Below are 22881 nucleotides of genomic sequence, written 5' to 3' on the forward strand. Positions count from 1 at the left end.
GAGTCCCGGGATCGAGTCCCACGTCGGGCTCCCTGCATGGAGCCTGCTTCTCCCTCTGCCTGTCTCTCTGCCTCTCTCTCTCTCTCTGTCTCTCATGAATAAATAAATAAAATCTTTTAAAAAATTAATAACTTTTGTTATTCAAAATGCAACAATAATCAGGATGAAAAGGCAAGCCACAAATTGGAGGAAATTTTGTGTATTTGTATAACCAACAAAGATCAACATTCAGAATATATAAAGAACTCTGAATCAATTAAAAAAAAAACACTGATAACACAATATAAAAAAAAAGACTTAAGAGACATTTCATGAAAGAGGATATCCAAATAAGCACCTGAAAAGTTCAATGTTATTAATCATCAGACAAATGCAAATTAAAACTATAATGAGATACCACTATAGCCCTACCACAAAGGCTAAAACTAAAAGGACAAAATCAAGTGTTGATGAGGAAATGAAGCAAGTGGAATATGCATGTATTTCTGGTGGCAATATAAAATTCCATTTATATGAAGTTTAATTTCCATTAATATAATAATCTATTTACATGAAGTTCAAAATAGACAAAATCTATTTTATTTATGGTAATAGAGGTCAAAATGATGGTTGCCTCCTAGGAAGAAAGTGGATATCAATAGGAAGGTGGCACAAAGGAGGTCTGCTAGGAAGTTGGACATATTCTATATTTTGGTCTGGATAGAGTTTACACAGGTATATACATATGTAAAAACTCATCAATCTGTGGACTTAATATTTGTGCACATTACTAAATATAAATTACACCTGAATGAAAGAGAAAAATGGAAAAATAATGCTTATAAATTGTAAAATGAAGTATGTTACACAATCTGAAGATGCAAGAGGTAGAAATGATTGGACTCAGTAACTTTTACAAACCTTAGTGACAAGAAGATCGCTCCTAATAACAGCAACTGAAAGGCTGGGAGAGGTGGCTTTGGAATGCTATGCTTGAGAAACTGGTGAGACATCTAGGAGTAACAGTAAGATGGAGGTAGACAGAAGTCACGCAAGCAGTGGCTAATGATAAAGATGTGGGAGTTTTAGTGTAAAGAGGAAAGTTGAAACAGTAGGCATAGATTAGAGTCCTAAGGAGGAAATTGTATAGAAAGCAAAGGGTTGGATTGTCCCAGCAAATGCCTACATTTAGAGAATAAGGAGGATAAGCTATCAAGGAAGTTAGAAAAGAAGATATAGAAAAATAATTTGGGAGAGCCCAGTGTCTTAGAAGCCAAAGGAAAAATTTCAGGGAGTGGGTAAGCAGTTAACTGTGTTAACTGGCATAGGAAAGTAGGAGAGGATGAAGTAGCAGAGGATACAACCTGTTAGATCTGATGAAGTAGTCACCAATGACCTCTGAGAGAACAATTCCATCAGAATGGCAGGTGCTGAAACCAAATTTCAAGGATCCAAAGAGGGTGGTGAGCACTGAGTGTAGTTAATATTTTTTCAAGAAGCCTGTCAGGGACTGGAAGGGAAGAGGGAGGCGGGTCACTTGTAGAAACAATGACATTGAGGGAAAAGAGCCAAATGAGACTCAGGATGCTGGAATAACAGAGGACAAGTACTGCCAAATTCCAAAGAAGAAAGTGGGCATGGGAGGCAAGGAAGAGGTAGTCACTACAGACAGTGATGGGAGTTAAAATAAGCCTGAATTTCAGGTTGACTGAGAAGCAATGAGCAGCCATTAAAAAGGGGGAGGGGAGATGGGAACGCAAAAGAAAAGTAAGGAAAACTTTTAGGCTTCTAAAGTTTGGAATAGAAAGATGTCAAACTAACAAAAATTAATGTTCGGAAGGCTCTTTGACTTCATTTTAACGGAAAATCCTAGTTTAAAGGAGGATGTTAAACATATTTTTCAAAGACCCTACTTTAATTTGGTTTCTGAAAAAAAACAGTGCCAAAAAACCTGCCTTGATAGAAACTGAATAAATTTTTTACCAGGCAGGCTTTCCTACTTAAAGTACAGTACAAATACTTGATTGGAAAGCAATTTTTCTCTCTACTGAAAGATCCACTCCAAGATTAGGAACAAAATACTAACAAATGATGGAAATAACAAAATAAGCACATTGTAATGGTGAAACAATCTGGTCTATGGTCCTTACAGACCTTTGTTTATATTGAGAATAAAAACCACACATTAAGAGTAACAATAACAAAAACATTCATCACACTCACTGCTGCCAGAAATGTAGAGTGGTTGTCTGAAAACTGGGCAACTTAAACCAGGTAAATGAATTAAGGCCCACTCACAGATTCTGAAGTAGGAGCATTTGCTTGGAAAAACAAGATGCATATCTCAATAGTTACTTTTCCCGGCCAAAGATCTTGCTTAACTCAATTAGCTTGGGCTTGTTTCTATTTCTTGAAGCCATACTTTTCTATTACCAAATGAAGAGTTTTTCATTTAGGACAATTAGCACAAGTAAATGAAGCAGCAGGGGACTATAGTTTTATCCTTATTTCATTATTTCAGCCTGGGAAATAAGAAAGAAGCATTGCATAGTTTTCTGTGTGAAGCATCTTAGTAAAAAGAGAAACAAATACTTTTTTGAGTCAGGTCACTGACGCAACCAAACCAGGGTCCCTGTCTCTGAGGGTGGCAGCCAAGAAGGCCATGTAGGGGCCTGTGAAGGTACAACCGTAAAAGATAAATTTCATTTAATAGTCAATTTTGGATTTCTTCCATAAGTCTATCAAATTCTCTAAGCCTGTTTCTTTTATAGCCTACCCAAACAATATGGCAAATGCTTTAAAACAAGCACATGTGTACACACACACACACACACACACATTGAGTTGGTTATATACCAGCCACTGTTTTAAGTGTTTTTCACATAATCCTTAATTCTCATAACACTCCTACAAAATAGGTACTATTCTTAGCAGCATTTAACAGATGAATGAACTGAAGGTGGGGAAGATAAATAAGGTACTTAAGGACACACGGCTAGAAACGGGCAGAGGGGTGAACAGAACATAGCAGTCTGACCACTTGTCTATATGTACTCTTAACTCTAAAGTGATACAGCCTCTAGTGTATTGCTCATCGAGTACAGGCACTTCCTTCAAGGCTCTGATTCTAACAATTCTAAGTTTAGATGAACATGAATGTGTTTGCCCTGCCACACTACTTATATATCCTTCCTTCCATTTTAATGGTTACAATTAATTTTTGATTGTCTTCCAATGGAAGTCATCTCATTATCATTTTATTTGCACTATGTGAAAACTTCAACTTTGGTAATAGCCTTTGGTTATTATCTTTTTCAAGACAGGTAACTAACCATTTGCTTCGACGTGGATGGAACTGGAGGGTATTATGCTGAGTGAAATAAGTCAATCAGAGAAGGACAAACATATGGTCTCATTCATTTGGGGAATATAAAGGATAGTGAAAGGGAATAAAGGGGAAAGGAGAAAAAATGAGTGGGAAATATCAGAAAGGGAGACTCCTAACTCTGGGAAACGAACTAGGGGTGGTGGAAGGGGAGGTGGGTGGGGGGGTGGGGTGACTGGGTGACGGGCACTGAGGGGGCACTTGACGGGATGAGCACTGGGTGTTATTCTGTATGTTGGCAAATTGAACACCAATAAAAAATAAATTTATGACAAAAAAAAGACATTAAAAAGTGACGGTCATTCAGAAAGAAAAAAAAAGACCGGTAACTAGACTGGCAGAAAACATAAGATGTGGATATGCTACATTTTTAATCAAAAATAAGATCATACTATTAACTTAGCTTATTTTCATTACCTTTCCATGTCCTTTCATGTCCTTTTTCAACTGCACCTGGAGAAATTGATTCCTTTTTTTTCTTTTTTGGGGATGGGGAGAGAGAGAGTGCCAATAAGTTGGGGGGCAGTGAGGCACAGAGGAAGAGGGAGAGAGAGCATCTTCAGCAGGCTTCATTCATGCCCCGCAAAGAGCCCGATGTGGGGCTGGATCTCACAACCCTGATCACAACCCGAGCAGAAATCAAGAGTCAACACTTAATGAACTGAGTCACCCAAATACCCCATGAAGAAATTGATTCTTGAAGAATTTCTTCATAGCATAAGCAATGAGTAGAAGAACATCTGTTCAATTCAACAAATATCTATTGAATACCTACTCTTTCCTAGGTGTGCTGTATGTGATATAGTCATGAGTGGCCCCATACTTTTGGTTGTCAGGAGACCATGTACCCAACTGCCTACTAAAAAAGTGCCACATGATACTATGAATATTTGGTTACTAATATTAAGAGTTAATTATACTGATGAAAGTTTTATTTTTAAAGTAGGCTCCATGCCTAGTGTCAAGCCCAATGTAGGACTTGAACTCATGAACTTGAGATTGACACCTGAGCTGAAATCAAGAGTTGGGACACTTAATTGGAGGAGCCCCCCAGGTGTCCCAATAAAAGTGTTTCTTAAAAACATCAAAGCTAAAAAAAAAAAAAAAATACCTAACCTAACATTGTAAATTGTAAATCTCATTACTCAGGAGGTCAGTGAAAGTAAGCCAGTCATTTAAATATTTTGCTCCTGAAAAATAAAATGTGGTTAGCCTAACACTAATTTTTAAAAGGCCTAATATATACCAGCAGCCAGACCATAGGTAATTAAAAGCTACTGTTTTTTTTTTATTGGTATCATGATCATCAATAACACATATATTTTGTGTATCTGTTACATGTAAAACACTATGCTGAGCTCTACTTGGGACAAGATATATGGTACTACTTACAAAGAAACAAATATATAAATCTTAATATATATATATATATATATATATATATAATAACTATTCTTTAGTTTGTTGGAATCTGTGCTATTTGTCAACAAGATAATACAGACAAAAATATCTTATCCATTAGGTATATTCCATCCAAAGTTTAACAAAGAAAAAAATCACTTGGCGGAGAGTAGAGTTAACATAAATTGTTTATCAAAAAGACTAAGCTTTGTTTGACTATTTAACTTTAGAATATACACCACTGGTACTGAAGCAGCATAAACTATGTAGTACCACTGTCAGCACAAATCACAGCTCTTGATGTGCAGTGAGTTTTCCCAAAGAACTCTGGCTAATAGCCAAGCAAAAGTACATAATTTAAAACACTCAATCAGTTTCATTCTGAGGCATTTTGTTTAGTGTTTAATAGCTTCCCCAGAGACAGGCAAATTACAAAAGCGCATTGTTTTGACATGAGCTAAAATGAGTCATCGCTCGTCACTACATTTTTGAGGATTTGGCATTAATCTTCTGAGACGATAAACCATAAACATTTGAAATAAATATCAATTTTCCTAAACAGATTAGTAAAGTCAGGCTACGCTTCTCATTGGAGCAATAAGCTCGTAACCCTAAAGGAAAGCACTATCCTAGTCCCACTTGTAGCCATTTTCTTTTTCCAGATAAATTTCCTTAGAATTTTCAATGGCCATTTAAGGCCCCAAGACTAAAGCAATGTCAAAATTTACTTGATTTTTTTTTTAAACAAATTAAAAGGATAGTCTACACAACTTAAACCCTCGGTAAACTCTGAATCCCCTGGCCCCTGGTATTTCCAACCATTTCCAACCGGTATTCTTTGCATGCAAAGGAAGCAATTTTCAACAAGAAACAATGCAAACTGGCTTGAGTTTCAGATCCTGGATACTCAAGGATCCAGATTCTACTACCTTCAAGCCCTGACCCCTCAAGTGTGTTCTAGGGCCCACACCAATTTAATTTTCCTTTAGACCAGTGGACTAAAACTATGCTAAATATTAGAATCACCAGGAATACTTTTAAAATTTTGATACTCAGTGTGCATCAATTAAGTGCATCTCTAAGACTCAAAAGCACTGAAAGCCCCCAGGCAGTTCTTCTAATCTGCAGCCCAGTTAGAGTATCAATGCTTGGGACTTTCGTGAGAGCAGAAAGAGGAAGGACTAGGCAACTGACTAGCATTTTTGGTACTGTATGGTTATTCTGATGAGCATTAAGTGGGGAAAAAAAGATTGGACTAAATACCTATTATGAAATTATAACTTGTTTATAACAAAGACTTAAGAGCATAGATTCTGGAGCCAAAGTTCCTGGATTTGAATCCTGGTTATTTATAATCTCAGACTCAGTTTCTTCATCTATTCAATGAGGATAATAGTAGTATCTACCTTATAGATTGCTCTAAAGATTAAATGAATTAATCTATGTACTTATAAAGTGTTTAGAATAGTATTTTACTCACAGTAAGTGCCAGGTATATATGAATGGTTATTAATATCCTCATTATCAATACCTTTGTTATTCACACCTCACTAACAAAGAGTTAAATTATCTCTCTGAAATCTAACAATTGAATGGCTTTGATTCCAGAATTTAGTCATGAATTTTAAGAATGACATCACCATTATATGTGTATATTTTCATCCATTAATTCTCTAAATATTTACTGAGTATCTACTATATGCCAAAGCTGTTCTAGGTGGGTATTACAGTCTAAATTTTCAAAAAGCTTTCATGCACATTTACATTTATTTCATCCTAAAATACTGCTGATTTGGTTCTGACTATAGAATTAGAGTCTTTCTTTCTTTCTTTCTTTCTTTCTTTCTTTCTTTCTTTCTTTCTTTCTTTCTTTCTTTCTTTCTATTTGGATGCCTTTTCTTTCTGTTCTTTTTTCTTTTTTAATTTTTATTTAGGGATGCCTGGGTAGCTCAGCAGTTGAGCTTCTCCCTTCAGCTCAGAGTGTGGTCCCGGGTCTGGGGATGGAGTCCTACATTGGGTTCCCCACGGGGAGCCTCCTTTTCCCTCTACCTATGTCTCTGCCTCTCTCTCTGTGTCTCTCATGAATAAATAAAATCTTTAAAAATTTTTATTTAAGTTCAATTTGCCAACATATAGAACACCCAGGAATTAGAGGATTTCAAAGATCTAATACAACCAGGACACCATAGATGATATCTTAGAAATGCATAATGAGAGCTAAGTAGTTGAATCCTTTGTGTAGGTGCTTCTTTAAGTACTTAATGGCCATAACTCTAATACAACAACTGAATGAGGAGGTACTCCCATTTAATTCCATTTTATAGATGAGGAAACAGAGGCACAAAGAGGTTACATAACTGGTAAATGGAGAAATAAAGACCAAATGCGGGGAGTCTGACTCCACAACCTTGCTCATCATCCCTGGGATGTTAATGTGTATTAGCCAAAGATGTCCTGAAGCTGGACATAGCGGAGTCACATTCAAGATGGAGGTGGGTGTCCAAAATGTCCATTTTAACAATTTCAGAAACAATTTCAGGAATTTCAGGTGCAGGACCAGTGTACCTTTAGTATTATTCCTCACACTTTATCTTAAGAAATATTTTGTTGAGGAATGCAATAGGGGCTAGGAAACTGCTAGAAAAAAAGCAACAGCAGTAAATCATAATGGCTACCACACTGATTTCACAAACACCTAAAACCTTTATATACAATAACTTCTAATTATTTTAATTTTAATTCTATAGTCAACATAATTCATGGACAACTTCTTTGTATAAAGAATTAGGTGGAATATTTTCGATATGATCTCAAAATATATGATTTCCATTTTTTATCTAGTGCATTAGTAATTCTCATTAAGGCTAAAAGGATGTATCATGGCAAAAATGTCCAAAACACCTGCAACATAAAATAATTTGCCAGCAGTCTGCTTTTGAAAACTATAATCAAATGTTATGTTCAAAATAAAATTGAACAGGGGCACTTGGGTAGCTCAGATGGTTAAGTGTCCAACTTTTGGTTTTGGCTCAGGTCATGATCTCAGGGTCCTGGGATTGAGCCCAGCATTGAATTCTGTGCTCAGCGGGGAATCTTCTTAAGATTTTCTCTCTCCCTCCCTCTCCCTCTGGCTCTTCCTCCACTTGCATGCTCTCTTTCTCTAAAGTAAATAAATAAATCTTTAAAGCAAAATAAAATAAAATTGAACAGACTTTTTATATGCTCAAAATAAAGATCAACAAATACCAGAAACTACTTTCTCTTAACATACTATTTTGAGATGGGAAAAAAATGAGTTCCTCTAAATAAATGCACACATAAAATCTCCATCTAACAGAATCAAAACACATCTATTGTAGCTGTCTCTTAGGCTTTAAATAAAAGGTGTAATTACATTTTTTCTCTTTGTGTGTTCAGTCCTTCTCAGGTGATCTGAAATTCCAACAGAAATCAGATTCATTTTAATATTAATACTCGTAATAGAGTAGCTTGAAATATACCTAAACTTCCATGAGAGTTTCAGACTCCAAGATTCAGACTCAGTGTTTGTGGGATATTTCTCCCTTAATTTCACCTTCTGATATTGTGTGATAGACCAAGACACATTAAAGTAAACAAAAAACTACTAGGATAATGCGAAAAAGGTACACACACTTTTTTTTAAAGATTTTATTTATTTATTTATTCATGAGAGAGAGAGAGGGAGCGAGAGGCAGAGACACAGGCAGAGGGAGAAGCAGGCTCCATGCAGGGAGCCCGATGCGGGACTCGATCCTGGGTCTCCAGGATCACGCCCTGGGCTGTAGGCGGCGCTAAACGGCTGAGCCACCGGGGCTGCCCGGTACACACATTTTTATGTGTAAGTGTATGAATGTCAAAAATTCATCTGTTAGGGGGCAGCCCGGGTGGCTCAGCGGTTTAGTGCTGCCTTTGGCCCAGGGCATGATCCTGGAGACCCAGGATCCAGTCCCATGTCAGGCTCCCTGCTTGGAGCCTGCTTCTCTCTCTCTCTCTCTCTCTCTCATGAATAAATAAATAACACCTTAAAAAACATTCATCTGTTAGAAATTTATCACTACAAAAGAAAAATTTTGTTAGTTGACCTTTCTAGGTTTCTATTTTTAAAAGAAAAGGTTTTGGAAAAGATGAGATTAGACATAAAGAATCAGAGCAAACATAACCCCTGGGCATTGTGTAATTCCATGTGGAACAATTTATTTGAAATATTTTTCATTCCATATACCCATAACACACCTCTAAAAATAAATGTTATCTATAATATAGAAATACAGCTACTTTTTTTTTTTTTTTAAGATTTTATTTATTTATTCATGAGAGACACAAAGAGAGAGATGCAGAGACACAGGCAGAGGGAGAAACAAGCTCCATGCAGGGAGCCCCATGTGGGACTTGATCCTGGGTCAGGGGGATCCTGATCCTGATCCTAGGATCAGGCCCTGGACTGAAGAGCCCCATGTGGGACTCGATTAGACCCTGGACTAGGAGCCCCATGTGGGACTTGATCCCGGGTCAGAGGGATCCTGATCCTGATCCTAGGATCAGGCCCTGGACTGAAGGTGGCGCTAAACTGCTGAGCCACCCGGGGTTGCCCCAAAATACCGCTACTTTTTAACAATCTTTTTAAACCCTCAAAATATGCAACAGAAATAATGTATCACATCTAAACTCTCAAATAAGCAATATTTAAGCCAAGACTTCTTTTTTGAGAGTCTGATAAACTAGACGAAGTCTATTTAAAATACATTTTGAGGCGATCCCTGGGTGTCTCAGTGGTTTAGTGCCTGCCTTCGGCCCAGGGCATGATCCTGGAGACCCAGGATGGAGTCCCACGTCGGGCTCCCTGCATGGAGCCTGTTTCTCCCTCTGCCTGTGTCTCTGCCTCTCTCTCTCTCTCTCTCTCCCCCTTTCTCTGTGTCTTTCATGAATAAATTAATTAAAAAAATACATTTTGATGGCTAATTCAAGAAATTAAAAAAAACCCACCCCCGAATATTGAATCTAAGATTAGTATGAGGGACCCATATAGGAGGTAGGATATGTTTTCTTAATACAGTCAGGTCTCAATTATTCAAGGTGGTTAGAGACAAGGAAAACTTCATTTAGTCATGAACACTGTATATTTATATGGCAATGTTTTGCCACATGCACTTAAGCAGAATGCTTTGACATGCTATGGTGGTGGGGGGGGGGGTAGTGCTCTCTTACAGAATTCTCCTATAATCCAAACCACTCACTCCTGATATCCTCTTTCTGGGCAAGTTAGAATAAGAGAAAGTGATATGCCAGGTAAAAAGAAAACTAAATATAATCAGTTTAGAACCTCACTGCTTCCCATTAGTCTCAGAAACTAAACTTTGTTTTTCTATTTTCACTATTCTAAATTTCCCCTCAAATAGAGCGTGTTACTTCAGTACTCCACCAAAAGGCATCATCCATTGTCTTGGCAATAATATAAATCTTCAGATAACACAAATTATTCAAGATCTGAAAACACAAACAAACAAACAAACAAAACAAGTACAGAAAATTCAAAATTTGGTTTAGGCAAATTAACACAAATTAGTTGAGATATATAAAAATTGAGGCAACTTGTAGTTGCCTTTTGTCTGCTTTGTTTTAAACTGTATCTATTACCAAAGGTATAGAACAGTGGTCAGCAGGGGATCCCTGAGTGGCTCAGCGGTTTAGGGCCTGCCATTGCCTCGGGGAGTGGTCCTCGAGTCCTGGGATCGAGTCCCACGTCAGGCTCCCTGCATGGAGCCTGCTTCTTCCTCTTCTGCCTGTGTCTCTGCCTCTCTCTCTCTCTCTCTCTCTCTCCCCCCACCCCCGTGTCATGAATAAATAAATAAATAGAATCTTAAAAAAAAAAAAAAGAACAGTGGTCAGCAAATTTTTTTCAATAAAGTACCAGGTGGTAAATATTTTAGGCTTTGCAGGCCAGATGGTCTTGTTGCAACTACTCAATTCTGGTGTTGGAACAGGAAAGCAGCCAGGTAATAAGTAAACAAATAGATATCGCTTGTCCCAATAAAATCTTATGGACACTTAAAATTTAAGTTTTATGTAATTTTCACATATCATGGAATATTATTATTTTGACATTTTCAACTTTTTAAAATTGTAAAAACCATTCTTAGCTTGAGAATGGTGCAAAAATTGGTAGTGGGCAGGCTGTAAAACTTAGTCATGCCTTTTCCCTGCCACGCCCTGCTTTATTTTACATGTAAATATACAGTTGATCCTTGAACAACTTGTGTTTAAACTGTGCAAGTCCACTTATAATGTAGAATTTTTTCCCCAATAAATACAGTATGCTACTACAAAATATATTTTCTCTTCCTTATGATTTTCTTAATACTTTTTTCTAGCTTTATTGTAAGAATACAGTATATAATACATATAACATAAAAAAGGTGTCAATCACTGTTTATGTTATCAGTAGGGTTTCCTGTCAACAACAGACTGTTAGCAATTAAATTTTGGGTTAGTCAACAGTTATGTGTGGATTTCTGATTGTGTAGGGGATGAGTGCCCCTAGCCCTTGCCTTGTTCAAGGGCCAACTGTATGCAGAAATTTCTAACTACAGGGGATCCCTGGGTGGCGCAGCGGTTTAGCGTCTGCCTTTGGCCCAGGGCGCGATCCTGGAGACCCGGGATCGAATCCCACATCGGGCTCCCTGCATGGAGCCTGCTTCTCCCTCTGCCTGTGTCTCTGCCTCCCTCTCTCTCTCTCTCTCTCTATCATAAATAAATAAATAAATAAATAAATAAATAAATAAATAAATAAAAAAAAAAAGAAATTTCTAACTACAAATAAAATACTGTGTTTAGATTACCTTTTAGATATCCATTTTTAAAGCATGAGACCAGATGTAAAAAATCATACCAATTACACCAGTCATAGTAAAGCTGGATATTGTAAGAGAAGGTAAAGAACAGTTGGGTTTTGTAGAATTGACACATTTAAATAATTTTTATAGATATATACATATTAACGTCCTTTGTTCATGCTAACATTATTCACTGTCAAGTCCCAAATCAATAATAACACCAATTGATTTTTCTCAAAAATCAGAACAAAAGTCTTATTAAGCAGTTAACGGAATCTTAGAAACAAAGGCTGATGATATTGTCATAATCATTTCTGAGCAAATAAAACAAAATTTGTTCTAATAAACAAATTATGCTAACACTTTTCTGTGATATAACAATAGGCCATAATTAAATTTTAAACGCTGCAAACACATTTCCTAACTAATAGCCTTAACTAATAGCCTTGTATGACATACAACTGTAAACAGGCTTCAGTGCATTAGTATACATTAATATTTTTCTTTTAAGAAAATTATTTTTCCAAAGTAAATCATTGTGCTGGGGCACCTGGGTGGCTCAGTCAGTTATGCATCTGACATGGCTGAGGTCATGATCTCAGGGTCCTAGGACTGTGCCCCACCTCAGGCTCCCCACTCAGTGGGGGATCTGCTTCTCCCTCTCCCCTGCCCCCTCCCTGCTTGTGCTCATGCGCTGTCTCACTCTCTCAAATAAATAAAATCTCAAAAAAAAAAAAAAAAAAGTAAATCATTGTGCTTTCACATCATGTAACAAAACAAACATGTGCCCTTTAAGGTGACTTTTGGAATCTCAACCCATTGAGCAAAGATTTAGTTACTATCACAACTAAATGAATCATAAACACTGTCACTGTAGAATTATTTAAAAGAAGAACATGCTTGAAAACAGTATTTGGGACCCATTCCTCTGTTCTTAGCCCTTCAGCGTGATTGTTCTTAAGTGTTTCCTCCCTTTTTTGTTTTTACTACTTTAATAAAGGGTCCCATTTCCTGACTAGGTTCTGTCTTTCCCCTTTGAGAACCCTTCTCTCAAGACTTCTGTATCGAGCTTTAATAGCTTAATGTGACAGCCATTCATGAAAAAGCAAAACAAAACAAATCTAGAAACTATATACATTCCACACGCAGAAATGCTGTACTAATGGGGCATGCAGACTTTTTAAAGTAAAACAGCCCTTCTATGGAAGACCATATCAATTATGTGGCTAACATTAGGGCAACAAATTTTCCCTTGCCTTCCTATTGCCATATGCCTGTCATTTTCTCCCTATAGTTTCCATTCACTGTTTCAAACATATGTTGCCACTTATTTGCCAGGAAAGAATCTCTGAACTACCCTTTATGTATGATGAAATGGCAGACGGAATGGAGCCAGAGAGAGCACCATTAGCAGTTATTCACACTTCTGTTTTCTCTTAACTTCCTTTACTCTAAAGTGTATTTCTCATATGCTGGGAGGGATGTGTAATCATAAAGACATCTGTGACTCACGCTTTAGAATACAGAACCACAACAATTACCTACAGAAGCAAATGGTTCTCTCTTCCACTGAGCCGCATGTCTCCTCTCCAAAAAGCGTATCTTCACAGCTTAAAGTTTGGTCAAACATAGGTGAGGGGCTTTGTCAAACCCTCGGCAAATATCAACATTCTTTTCTTTTCTAACAATCACTGCTAGAGTTTACCCAACATTTAACCACAGTCTTTTAACAAGGCACCTGTTCCATGGGCTCAGGTTGCTTGGGGATAGATTGCCCTGTGTCAAGAGAAGAAAACACCATGGAGATTACTTCAGAGGAAGGGGTTTTCCACCCAAGATGAAGGAGATTTATGGTGATAAAATGTGGAAGTCTTGTGTTATATGTACACTAACAACAAACGAATGCTGATTTCAGTGTGCACTGATTATCCTCTTTTGACCTACTAAAACCTATCTATAGGTCAGAAATATAGGCCAGGATATTTGCTTCTGTGGAAAAGAAGATAGGCCAAAAAATAAGCTCTTATCCAGGAGCAGAAAGGAAAAGAGTACTTTGAAGAACCCACAAATATTACCAATCATGTTACAGGCTACATTAAAAAAACAAAACAAAACAAAAACAGTCCTGCTGAGCAACAGCTCACTAAATCCATGAAGCCAACTGCAAAGCTAGTTGAATTATGATTCATCCTTTATTTAAAGGGGGATGTTTTCAGCTTTCCCAGTCGTGAACATGGGTAACTGCAAGTTGCCCAAAAAAACATGCTGTCATGCTTGAAACTGGGAGAGTTAAGAATAAAATATATTAAGTTTAATCATTCTGGCCACATAAAATATGTATAGGCATTCTCTTGGTTATGAACACCTGACTTGCGAATGTTCCCTCTCTATAAAAAGCCAGCCCACATTCTCCTCAAAAGGATGACACCTGGAGGGCAAGAGTATTTCCAGAGCTACTTAATTTTCTTCAGGCTGGAGAGCCAAGGGCTGCCATGGATATGGCAGGGAGGTATTCACGTGGAATCCAAAGTGGGAACCTGGAACACATTTGCTAATAAATATCATGTTTTATGTAAAATGTAGGCTCCCAGCTAGTCCACAAAAAGTTAGCTGACCCAAAATACAGTTTAAACTCTACACATTTGCATGAATATTGTTCTCCACTACATGCTATAATAATCACATTATGGATAAATATTGTGAGCTATGTATGATATTATTGTACTACAAAATCACCACACCATTGCAGCCCCAAATACAGGTTTTTGGCTTTATTATGGGTTTAGTAAACCTCCTTGTGTTAGTGGAGGAATCAACTCTACTTAGTATAACATTGTTTCTTTGAGGAAGTATCTTACAAATGAAACTTTGAAAGTCTTTTTTTTTTTTTTTTTACAAAATGGACAAACTTCCTACATTTTGAAGATTAAAGTATTCCCTTTTTGCTGGAAGATTGCAAATTGCCCTAAGACTTATATAAATTCAGCATTACCACATGTTTCTTCCACGTGCAAAAGAAACCATAAGCAACACAGACTTTCAAAACATAAAAAACAATTAACAAGAAATGGTTATTCATGTAATGATGAGAACAGCACACCAGCACACAAGAGTAATGTAGCCAGTGAAATCTGCCCTATCCTATTTGCCCCCACTTCGCTCCCCTGCTCAGACTTGACAAGGACCAGTTTCTCCTCAGAGATGTACATCTTCAGCATCCAAAACAGAGGAGCAAATAGAGTGGAAATTTACCTGAACTCCTAAGTGGCACCTTCTCTCACACCTTTTCAGATGTAGAATATCTTCTGTGTGGGAAGGGCACTTAATTTCTTTATGCACCTTGTGTAATTCACTTAGTTTTTAACCAGTCTATCTCCCCTTCCACATTAACACCTTTCCAATCAACCCTCAGCTATAAATTCCTGGAAGCAGGTGATTTATTTCCCATCATATAGCATACAACTTTGGATATAATAGCAGAGAGGAAAGGAATTAAGTTTACTGAAGACTATTGTATGCTGGTTCTATGTTAAATGGCTTTCTTCCCATCATATATATCTCATTTAATGCAGTAGGTATTTAATAAATGAATGCTGAATGTATAGGCACCCAGCTTCAACAAAAAGAGAGCTGTAAAGAAGTTAATAGAAACATCTGTGGATTCAGCAGAAGAAGTCAGGTTTTTTTTTACCTTCAAAATGCCTTTGGGGGATCCCTGGGTGGCGCAGCAGTTTGGCGCCTGCCTTTGGCCCAGGGCGCAATCCTGGAGACCCAGGATCGAATCCCACGTCAGGCTCCCGGTGCATGGAGCCTGCTTCTCCCTCTGCCTATGTCTCTGCCTCTCTCTCTCCCTGTGTGACTATCATAAATAAATAAAAATTAAAAAAACAATGCCTTTGGGGTTGGTGGCAAAATCCAATTTTATTTTAAAATATCTATGTATTCTATGAAGGGATGCTGGTCAACAGAAATCATTTTCAATTAGCACAGAGTTATGATCTAGTCTTTGGAGGGAAGACGTGAAATTCTAAAATTGTAACATTTTTAGAATCTAGGTATTTTTTTAATGGTAAGCTCAAAAATATTGTTGTCTACAGAATTTCATAACTGTCTAAGATATGAGGTTTTATGGATTTTTTCTAGAATCATAGTTAATAATTTAAGAATTATGTAGTTTGCTCAGTAGGTTGAGTGTCCAACTCTTGGTTTTGCTCAGGTCATGATCTCAGGATCCTGGGATGGAGCCCTGGCAGGTTCCCAGCTCAGTGGGGAGTCTGCCTGCCTCCTTCTCTCTCTACTCCTCTCCCGCTAGCCTTAGGCAGGTGACTTTTTTCTTCTAACTAGAAAGTTTAGGCTTTAGCAAAATTAGAAAACAGTGCCAGTAGGACCCTTAATAACAATTCTATCCATTGAAGCTTTTTGACTTTTTATTACTACTATTTTGTTTCCGTTCTAAAACTAATTTCTATTTTTTTAAGGCTAAAAGAGGGATAGTGAATTAAGAGCAGGGAACAATCTGGGGAGAAAGCAAATAAGTAGGTTTACTACATGAACTCCTAAATCAGAGCTATATGCACATATAGAAAAACATGAGCTAGTAGGTCAGCCATAATGATAAATTTCATTATTACTTATAGCTGAGTTTCTTAAGAAGCACAAACACCATATCCTCAAAGTTCACGAAACATTACATTGACCCTAAAATTATAGATATAACATTCTTCACATGAGCTAAATAATTTTCCACATTCAGTATTTATGGAGTCAGGGGAGTTAAAGAGGCCTAAATTCACTTTGTCAAACAGATTTAATATTCTTTGAGAACAGAATATAAATTTGCCCACAGAAAAATGCTATATTATGTCTAAAGAAAAAGATCAACACGTGACACAATATTAATACTCACTTTCCACATGAAACAATAAATTTCTGACTTTTACCAATAAAGCATTGTATCTTATGGTTCTATTCCATAGCTACTACGGGCTAAGGATAGTCTATAAAATAATGGCAAGGATTAGAAACCAGTGGGGATTTTTCCTCCCTAAAACTATAGTCATGTTTTAGTTTTGAAGACTGATAGGTTTTAATGCTGTAAAGCTTTAATCCTGATCACCCTTAATTTTTTTGGCCAGTGGGGAAAAAAAAAAGAAATCATATGTCATCAGGACGTAAAAGAATTTCAAATATGAGAGTTTCCTAACTTTTTATTTTGGCCTTAAAGTTCGCTTTAATAGAATAATGGGTCACTCACTCACTCAGAACTATGTACGGTACAGGTCACTGATCAATTTAAAGAGAGCAATATGAAAGTGTAGACCTGCTGAATGAGTTTGTTTGTGCAATTCACTCAGTCTGTGAGCATTGCTGGAAAGTGCTGAGCACAGCATCTCTGCAGTCCTTTCTAGGGTTAGCATCAATGAGGGTATCCATACTCTTTACAGAGATAATTACAGGCCAGCAGCATACTTAGAATTTATACAAAAGAGAACTTATACTAATAATCTCTTGAGCCCACATGATTTACATGAGTGTGACACTATGTCCAGATTAGGGATAAAATCTAATTGGTCTATGATGTTATTCTCCTTTCTTTTGACAGTTCTAGACAATACAATAAAAGGACAAGACTTTAGAGATGGGCCTGGGGACAATCATAGGAAGGTCGCTAGGCTCCTTAGAAGAACCCAGAAGAGATGGTCCCTATTCTACTTCTGGGTGATGTGTGGATCTACCTCTGGATGTCATGTCTGGAAATGCTGAGGCCATTTGCTACCAGGGTGAGGATGAAACCATCTAGGAGAAAAGGCCAGAGCCACAGAAACCAGAGAAGCAGAGGCAACATGTCATGTATAAATAAAGCCTACCCCAAGTTTGGATTTTTTGTTGTAAGATGATATATTTTGCCATTGTTTGAGGCAAAAGGAGTCCAGGTTTTCTGTTGACTTCGGCTGGAAGCATCCTGGCTAACGTATCATTTCCTTTTGGTTATTCACATCCTAGACTACTTGGAGGATCTGGGGCACTATTTTCAGGAAAGTTCTCAATGAAGGCAAATAAATTAAAGTCACCATATATTGGGAGTTCTCCCAAGATATAAAGTCATCTTACATTACATGTTATTCTATACAAAATTAGAGACTTGCCTAGTGCTCTGTGCAAAGCTCCTGAGTGTAAGATGGGGCTATCTTCCTGAGAACGGCATCATTCCTCTAAGAATAATTTCCCTTTGAAGCACCTGCAGTGCTTCAATAATATCTAATTTCTCATAGTGGTTCAGTAAAAGTATAGAGGAAGCTTCCTTTTCTTTTTTTTTAAGATTTTATTTATTTATTTATGAGAGAGAGAGAGAGAGAGAGAGAGAGAGAGAGGCAGAGACACAGGCAGAGAGAGAAGCAGGCTCCATGCAGGGAGCCCGACGCGGGACTCGATCTGGGGTCTCCAGGATCACACCCTGGGCTGAAGGCGGCGCCAAACCGCTGAGCCACCCGGGCTGCCCAGGAAGCTTCCTTTAATACTCTTAGACTCTCTCTTTACACTGGGCTCTAACTAGTATGTGTCCCCCTAGACTAAGGAGTAGTAACTGTGAAAAATCAGGAAAATAATTACATTTAATATAAATGTAACAAATAAATGCAAATGGATCTAGCCATCCTAGACAGCAGACATACGTTCCTATTAGTATACGGACCTAACAAAGACTAAAATATAAGATGTTTTGCTAATAATTATATTTGAGACAATGTTTATATTACTTGGCATCTGAAAAATCATTGATAGCAAATTAATACACTGAACAGTGAAGAGAAATGCTGAGGTAAGCTAAAACTCCATTTCTTAGCATAAAGAAACAAAAAAGTGGCTCTAATACATTAATCTGAAATAAGTACTACAGAGTTTTCAGGTTGGTTTTCACTATTAGATTATATTGTGCTAATGTCTGGTTCCAATGTTGAAACTGATTAGCTACTCTAAGCTCTTATCTCACTAAAAACAAAAAACAAAAAACAAAACAAAACAAAACCAAAAATACCACCACCAACAAAACACCCAGAATGCTAAAAAAATGAATAAAATATTTAAAAATATATATCCTTGAGACAGCAAGTTACTAAGGAATATTCAAAGGTTGAAGACTGAATAAAAGTGAAAACCCAGTAAGGTAAGTACCAGGTACTTACCTGAGCATTTTTTGAACTTTGTGAACTTATATTTTAGTTTTCATGGCATCAAAAGGTACAGAGGACAAGACCCAGGGTCCTCCCAACCCTACATAAAGGTAGGATTGCAAAAAAGCTAACCTATGAACGTAAAGGTGACTTAGGAACAAAATTAACCTCTAGAAACTGTGAGGAAAACTGCTTTCCTTGAACTATGGCATTTGGAGTAAGGGGAGAAATAAACTCCACTGAGAATTTATAATAACAAGTTAGCCCACATGAGAATTGGCAGCCCAAATTCATACTAAGTGGGTGGTCTAAAACCAAAAAACAAAACAAAAAAACCCCTGGGTCTAGAGATTCTAGGCTGAAAATACCCTCTGGCATCTGGCGAAAACAAATGTAGATCTTCTCTAGAGAAAGCCACCTTCAACCTAGGGTTCAAAGAACTCCCACAAATAGAGTTCTAATATAAATGAGTTCATATTAAAAAATCTGAAAACACACTAAAAAATAATGCATAATGATTGAAAGTCAGAGAAATGACAGCAGAATCAGAGCTGCTGATAATGATTTCAGATATTTAATAGACAGCATGTAAAATATACTTAATATGTTAAAGATAAAAAAGGGATTGAAGTTTCTAGTCAGAAAAGTAACAGACTATAAAAGACCAAACAAATTAGAAAAAAGTGAAACTTTGGAAATGAAAAATACAATTGCACATCAGCAATGAGAATTACTAAACTAGAAGAAAAATCTGAAGAAATTACGAAATGTAGCCAGGAGAGCTAAGGAGATAAAACAGCTGACAGAGTAGTTAAGGGATATGAAGAACAGAGTAAGATGGTCTAAGAAGTATCTCAGTTTTACAAGGTAAAGAAAGAAAAAATTATTCAGAAGCTATCTGACAATTAATGTTGGCTGATAGAAAGACACCAAACCACAGATTCAGAAATCTCAATGAAATCCAGTAAGAACAAAAGAAATCTGTACTTAAATACCATCATAATGAAATTGCAGAATATCAAAGACAAAGGCAAAATCAAAAAAGCGGCCAGAGAGAATAGGAATGACATGTAGATCAATGACTGACTTTTCAACAATAATATGGGAAGCCAGAGGTAACGGAATAGTATTCTTCAATGTGCTAACAGAAAATAGTATCAACCTACAAGTCTCCACTCAGTAAAAATCTTTCTAAGAACAAGGGTAAAATAAACACATTCAAATAAGCAGAAAGAGCAGACTTCCACTAAAGGAACTTCAAAAGTATGCATTCAGATTGAAGGAAAGTGATCCCAGATGGAAGTCTGAATAAAAGAAGGAATGACAAAGAAAGAAAGTGGTAAATATGTTGGTGCATCTAAACATTGGTGCATCTAAAATAACAATAGATGATGATAATCCACCTTGTGGATTAAAAGAAAAAATCAAAATATAAGACAACATACGACAAGTAATATATAAATTGGGAGGGTATACTCAGAGTTAGTGTTCTGAAACAATGCTTTTGGAGGATTAAAATGCTGATCAGCTTTAGACTGATAATTTAACTTGTGAGGCAGAATTTATAGGCTAATTAATTCTTAATAGGATAGGAATAGCGTGTAAATTCCAAAGTAGAGAAGGAGAAAATACATAAAAATAAAATTCAAAAGAAGCTAAGAAATAAAAACAGCAGCAGCAGCAAAAAAAAAAAAAAAAAAAAAAAAAAGGTGGTAAAAAAATGGAACCAGGGGATCCCTGGGTGGCTCAGCGGTTTAGCATCTGCCTTTGGCCCGGGGCGCGATCCTGGAGTCCCGGGATCGAGTCCCACATCGGGCTCCTGGCATGGAGCCTGCTTCTCCCTCCTCCTGTGTCTCTGCCTCTCTCTCTCTCTCTCTCTCTCTCTCTCTCTCTGTCTATCATAAATAAATAAATCTTTAAAAAAAATGGAACCATCAGATAAGTCAGCAAAAGTAAATCTAAATAAATCAATAATCACTGTAATATAAACTACATAGCTATGTTAAAAGACAAAGATCGTCAGACTGGACTAAAACAATTCTAACTGTAATAATTCCCAACTGCATGCTGTTTAAAAGTGACTCACTGGAACATAAGAATATAGTGAAACTGAAAAGAGGTTGGAAAAAAGATATCATCAGACAACTACTAACCAAAAGAAAGGTTACACAGCTATGCTAATAGGAGACAAAAAGGACTTTAAGGTAGATAGACCTACAAAGCCATTATATAATATGAAGAAATTCCATTTCTGAGAAATAGTGTGAACTTACTTGCATCTAAAAATACAGTCTCAGTAAAGCAAGAATTGACAGAAACACAAAGAGAGACTAATCCATCACCATAGTGGAGGATTATAACACACCTCTCATAGGCATTAATACATCAAGCAGCCAAAAATCAATCAGGTTGTAGAAGATTCTAACAACACAATAAGTAAGCTTTATCTACACAGAGAACGTTCTTCTTAACTCCTACAGAATACACACTACACTTTTCAAGCACATAGGGAAACTTGTATAAAAACTAACCACCCAGTGAGACCATAAAGCAGATCTTAAAAACTTCAAAAGGTAGATAACACATGGACTATATTTTCCGACCATAATGTAATGAGTGATATAAAGATCGCTCCCTCTACCCAAAAATACATGTTTAAAAATTAAGAAGCAATTCTAAAAAAATCATGACCCAAGAGAAAAAATGAAAGTCTAATAAAATCATGAGGTAGTGGGGACAAACTACAGTTCTTAGCACAGCTATTCTAAATAATAAAATTTATGAAATACTGAAACTGACCCAAAGAAAACAATCAAAATTTCTTTCCTTAGAAAATGAAAAAGTGTCTGTTTCAATAAAAAGCATTCTGGGAAGATTCTTTTCTACACTTTATCATCCACAATCAGCAAATAAAATGGCTGATAGCTAAGTAGTTAAGAAGGTATACCTAAAACAAAGATCCTCCCTCCATTTTTAGTAATGGATCACACAGGCACCTCTGCAAAGAACATCATTAAAATGAACGAACAAACAAACAAACAAACAAATCCACCTATTCAGTCAGTCAGTCATATTCAGAGTTTTTGTGTATGTGTGTGAGATATAAGTAGCCTTGGAAGACCCCTACCCAATTGCCGACTTTTTTTCTGGGAAGAATCTTCGATAAATTATAATTACTTGTCAAGTTGATGGCTCAAGAGAGCCATTATTTGAACACCCATCCTAATATTTAATAAGACTAAAATAAATTATCTTATTTAATTAAAACATCATAGATCTACTTTATTTTGATTTTCAGAGAAGACCTTTAAAATTTTTCAATAAAGGCTGCTCCACACCCTCACTTCTCCAAAGACTGTACCTAAAGGAAGCATTAATATATGACAAGATTGGAGCACTTCTGTTTCTATTATATATTTATATTTATATATTACACTTCAATATACAACTGAAAAAAGAACTAATAATGTCATGATTCATTTAAAACTGTCTTCAATATATCACTCAACTGCTCAAAAGCTGCCAATGGCACCTTGTTGTCTATAATATTAAGTTGAAATTCAAACCATGCTGCTTGAATTGTAAGACCCATTTATAGTCTGGCTCCATCTTATGTGATCACCCTCTCCTTTGGGGCTGCAATGTCTACTACTTGCACAACTGCCCTTAGACGGTCAGCCCTGCTCTACAAAAGCCAATCAGTGACATCATTCAATGACTTCCTTTGCTCTGCCATTCTTCTTCCTGGAATTCTTTCATTACCCTTCAAGGTCTAGATGAACTTTAACTTCTGTTATGAAGACCTCCCAGATATTTCTAGGCTTAACTAATACTTAAACAAAAATTCTTCCTTCACCAAATTCAGCATCTTAACTTGATGTTAATTGGTTTTTGGCTTTTGTTCATTTGTTTATGTACCCATCAAAATCTGGGTAGGGTTATGCTTTATACTCTCTGCCTCCCTTGCCATGAATTCAGGATAGTCATAAATAGACACAGAAGATGTTCAGAAATAGTCATTGAGTGCCTCTTGAAAGAACATAGTAGATGCAGCCTAGGCCTAACTCTTGTATAACTATAAATCACCACACACACA

At 36.8% G+C, this 22881-nt stretch overlaps 2 protein-coding genes across 7 annotated transcripts in view; one reads left to right on the forward strand and one right to left on the reverse strand.

Annotated features, from left to right (window-relative positions):
• Positions 1–22881, reverse strand: part of COL8A1 (collagen type VIII alpha 1 chain) — a 536056-nt gene that overhangs the window by 286396 nt on the left and 226779 nt on the right. The window contains exon 1 of one of the 5 annotated variants that reach the window (XM_072812447.1): positions 1344–1452. The exons of the other annotated variants lie outside the window; for them this stretch is intronic. Coding sequence (XP_072668548.1) covers positions 1344–1395 — 52 coding nt within the window. The 5' untranslated portion in view covers positions 1396–1452. Of the gene's footprint in view, positions 1–1343; positions 1453–22881 lie in introns of those variants that run through there. 5 annotated transcript variants of the gene reach the window in all.
• The window catches only part of FILIP1L (filamin A interacting protein 1 like), a 120323-nt gene that overhangs the window by 34694 nt on the left and 62748 nt on the right, over positions 1–22881 (forward strand). The window lies entirely within an intron of this gene.

This window comes from Canis lupus, chromosome 35 (assembly GCF_048164855.1).
Source record: "Canis lupus baileyi chromosome 35, mCanLup2.hap1, whole genome shotgun sequence".
NCBI lineage: Eukaryota > Metazoa > Chordata > Mammalia > Carnivora > Canidae > Canis > Canis lupus.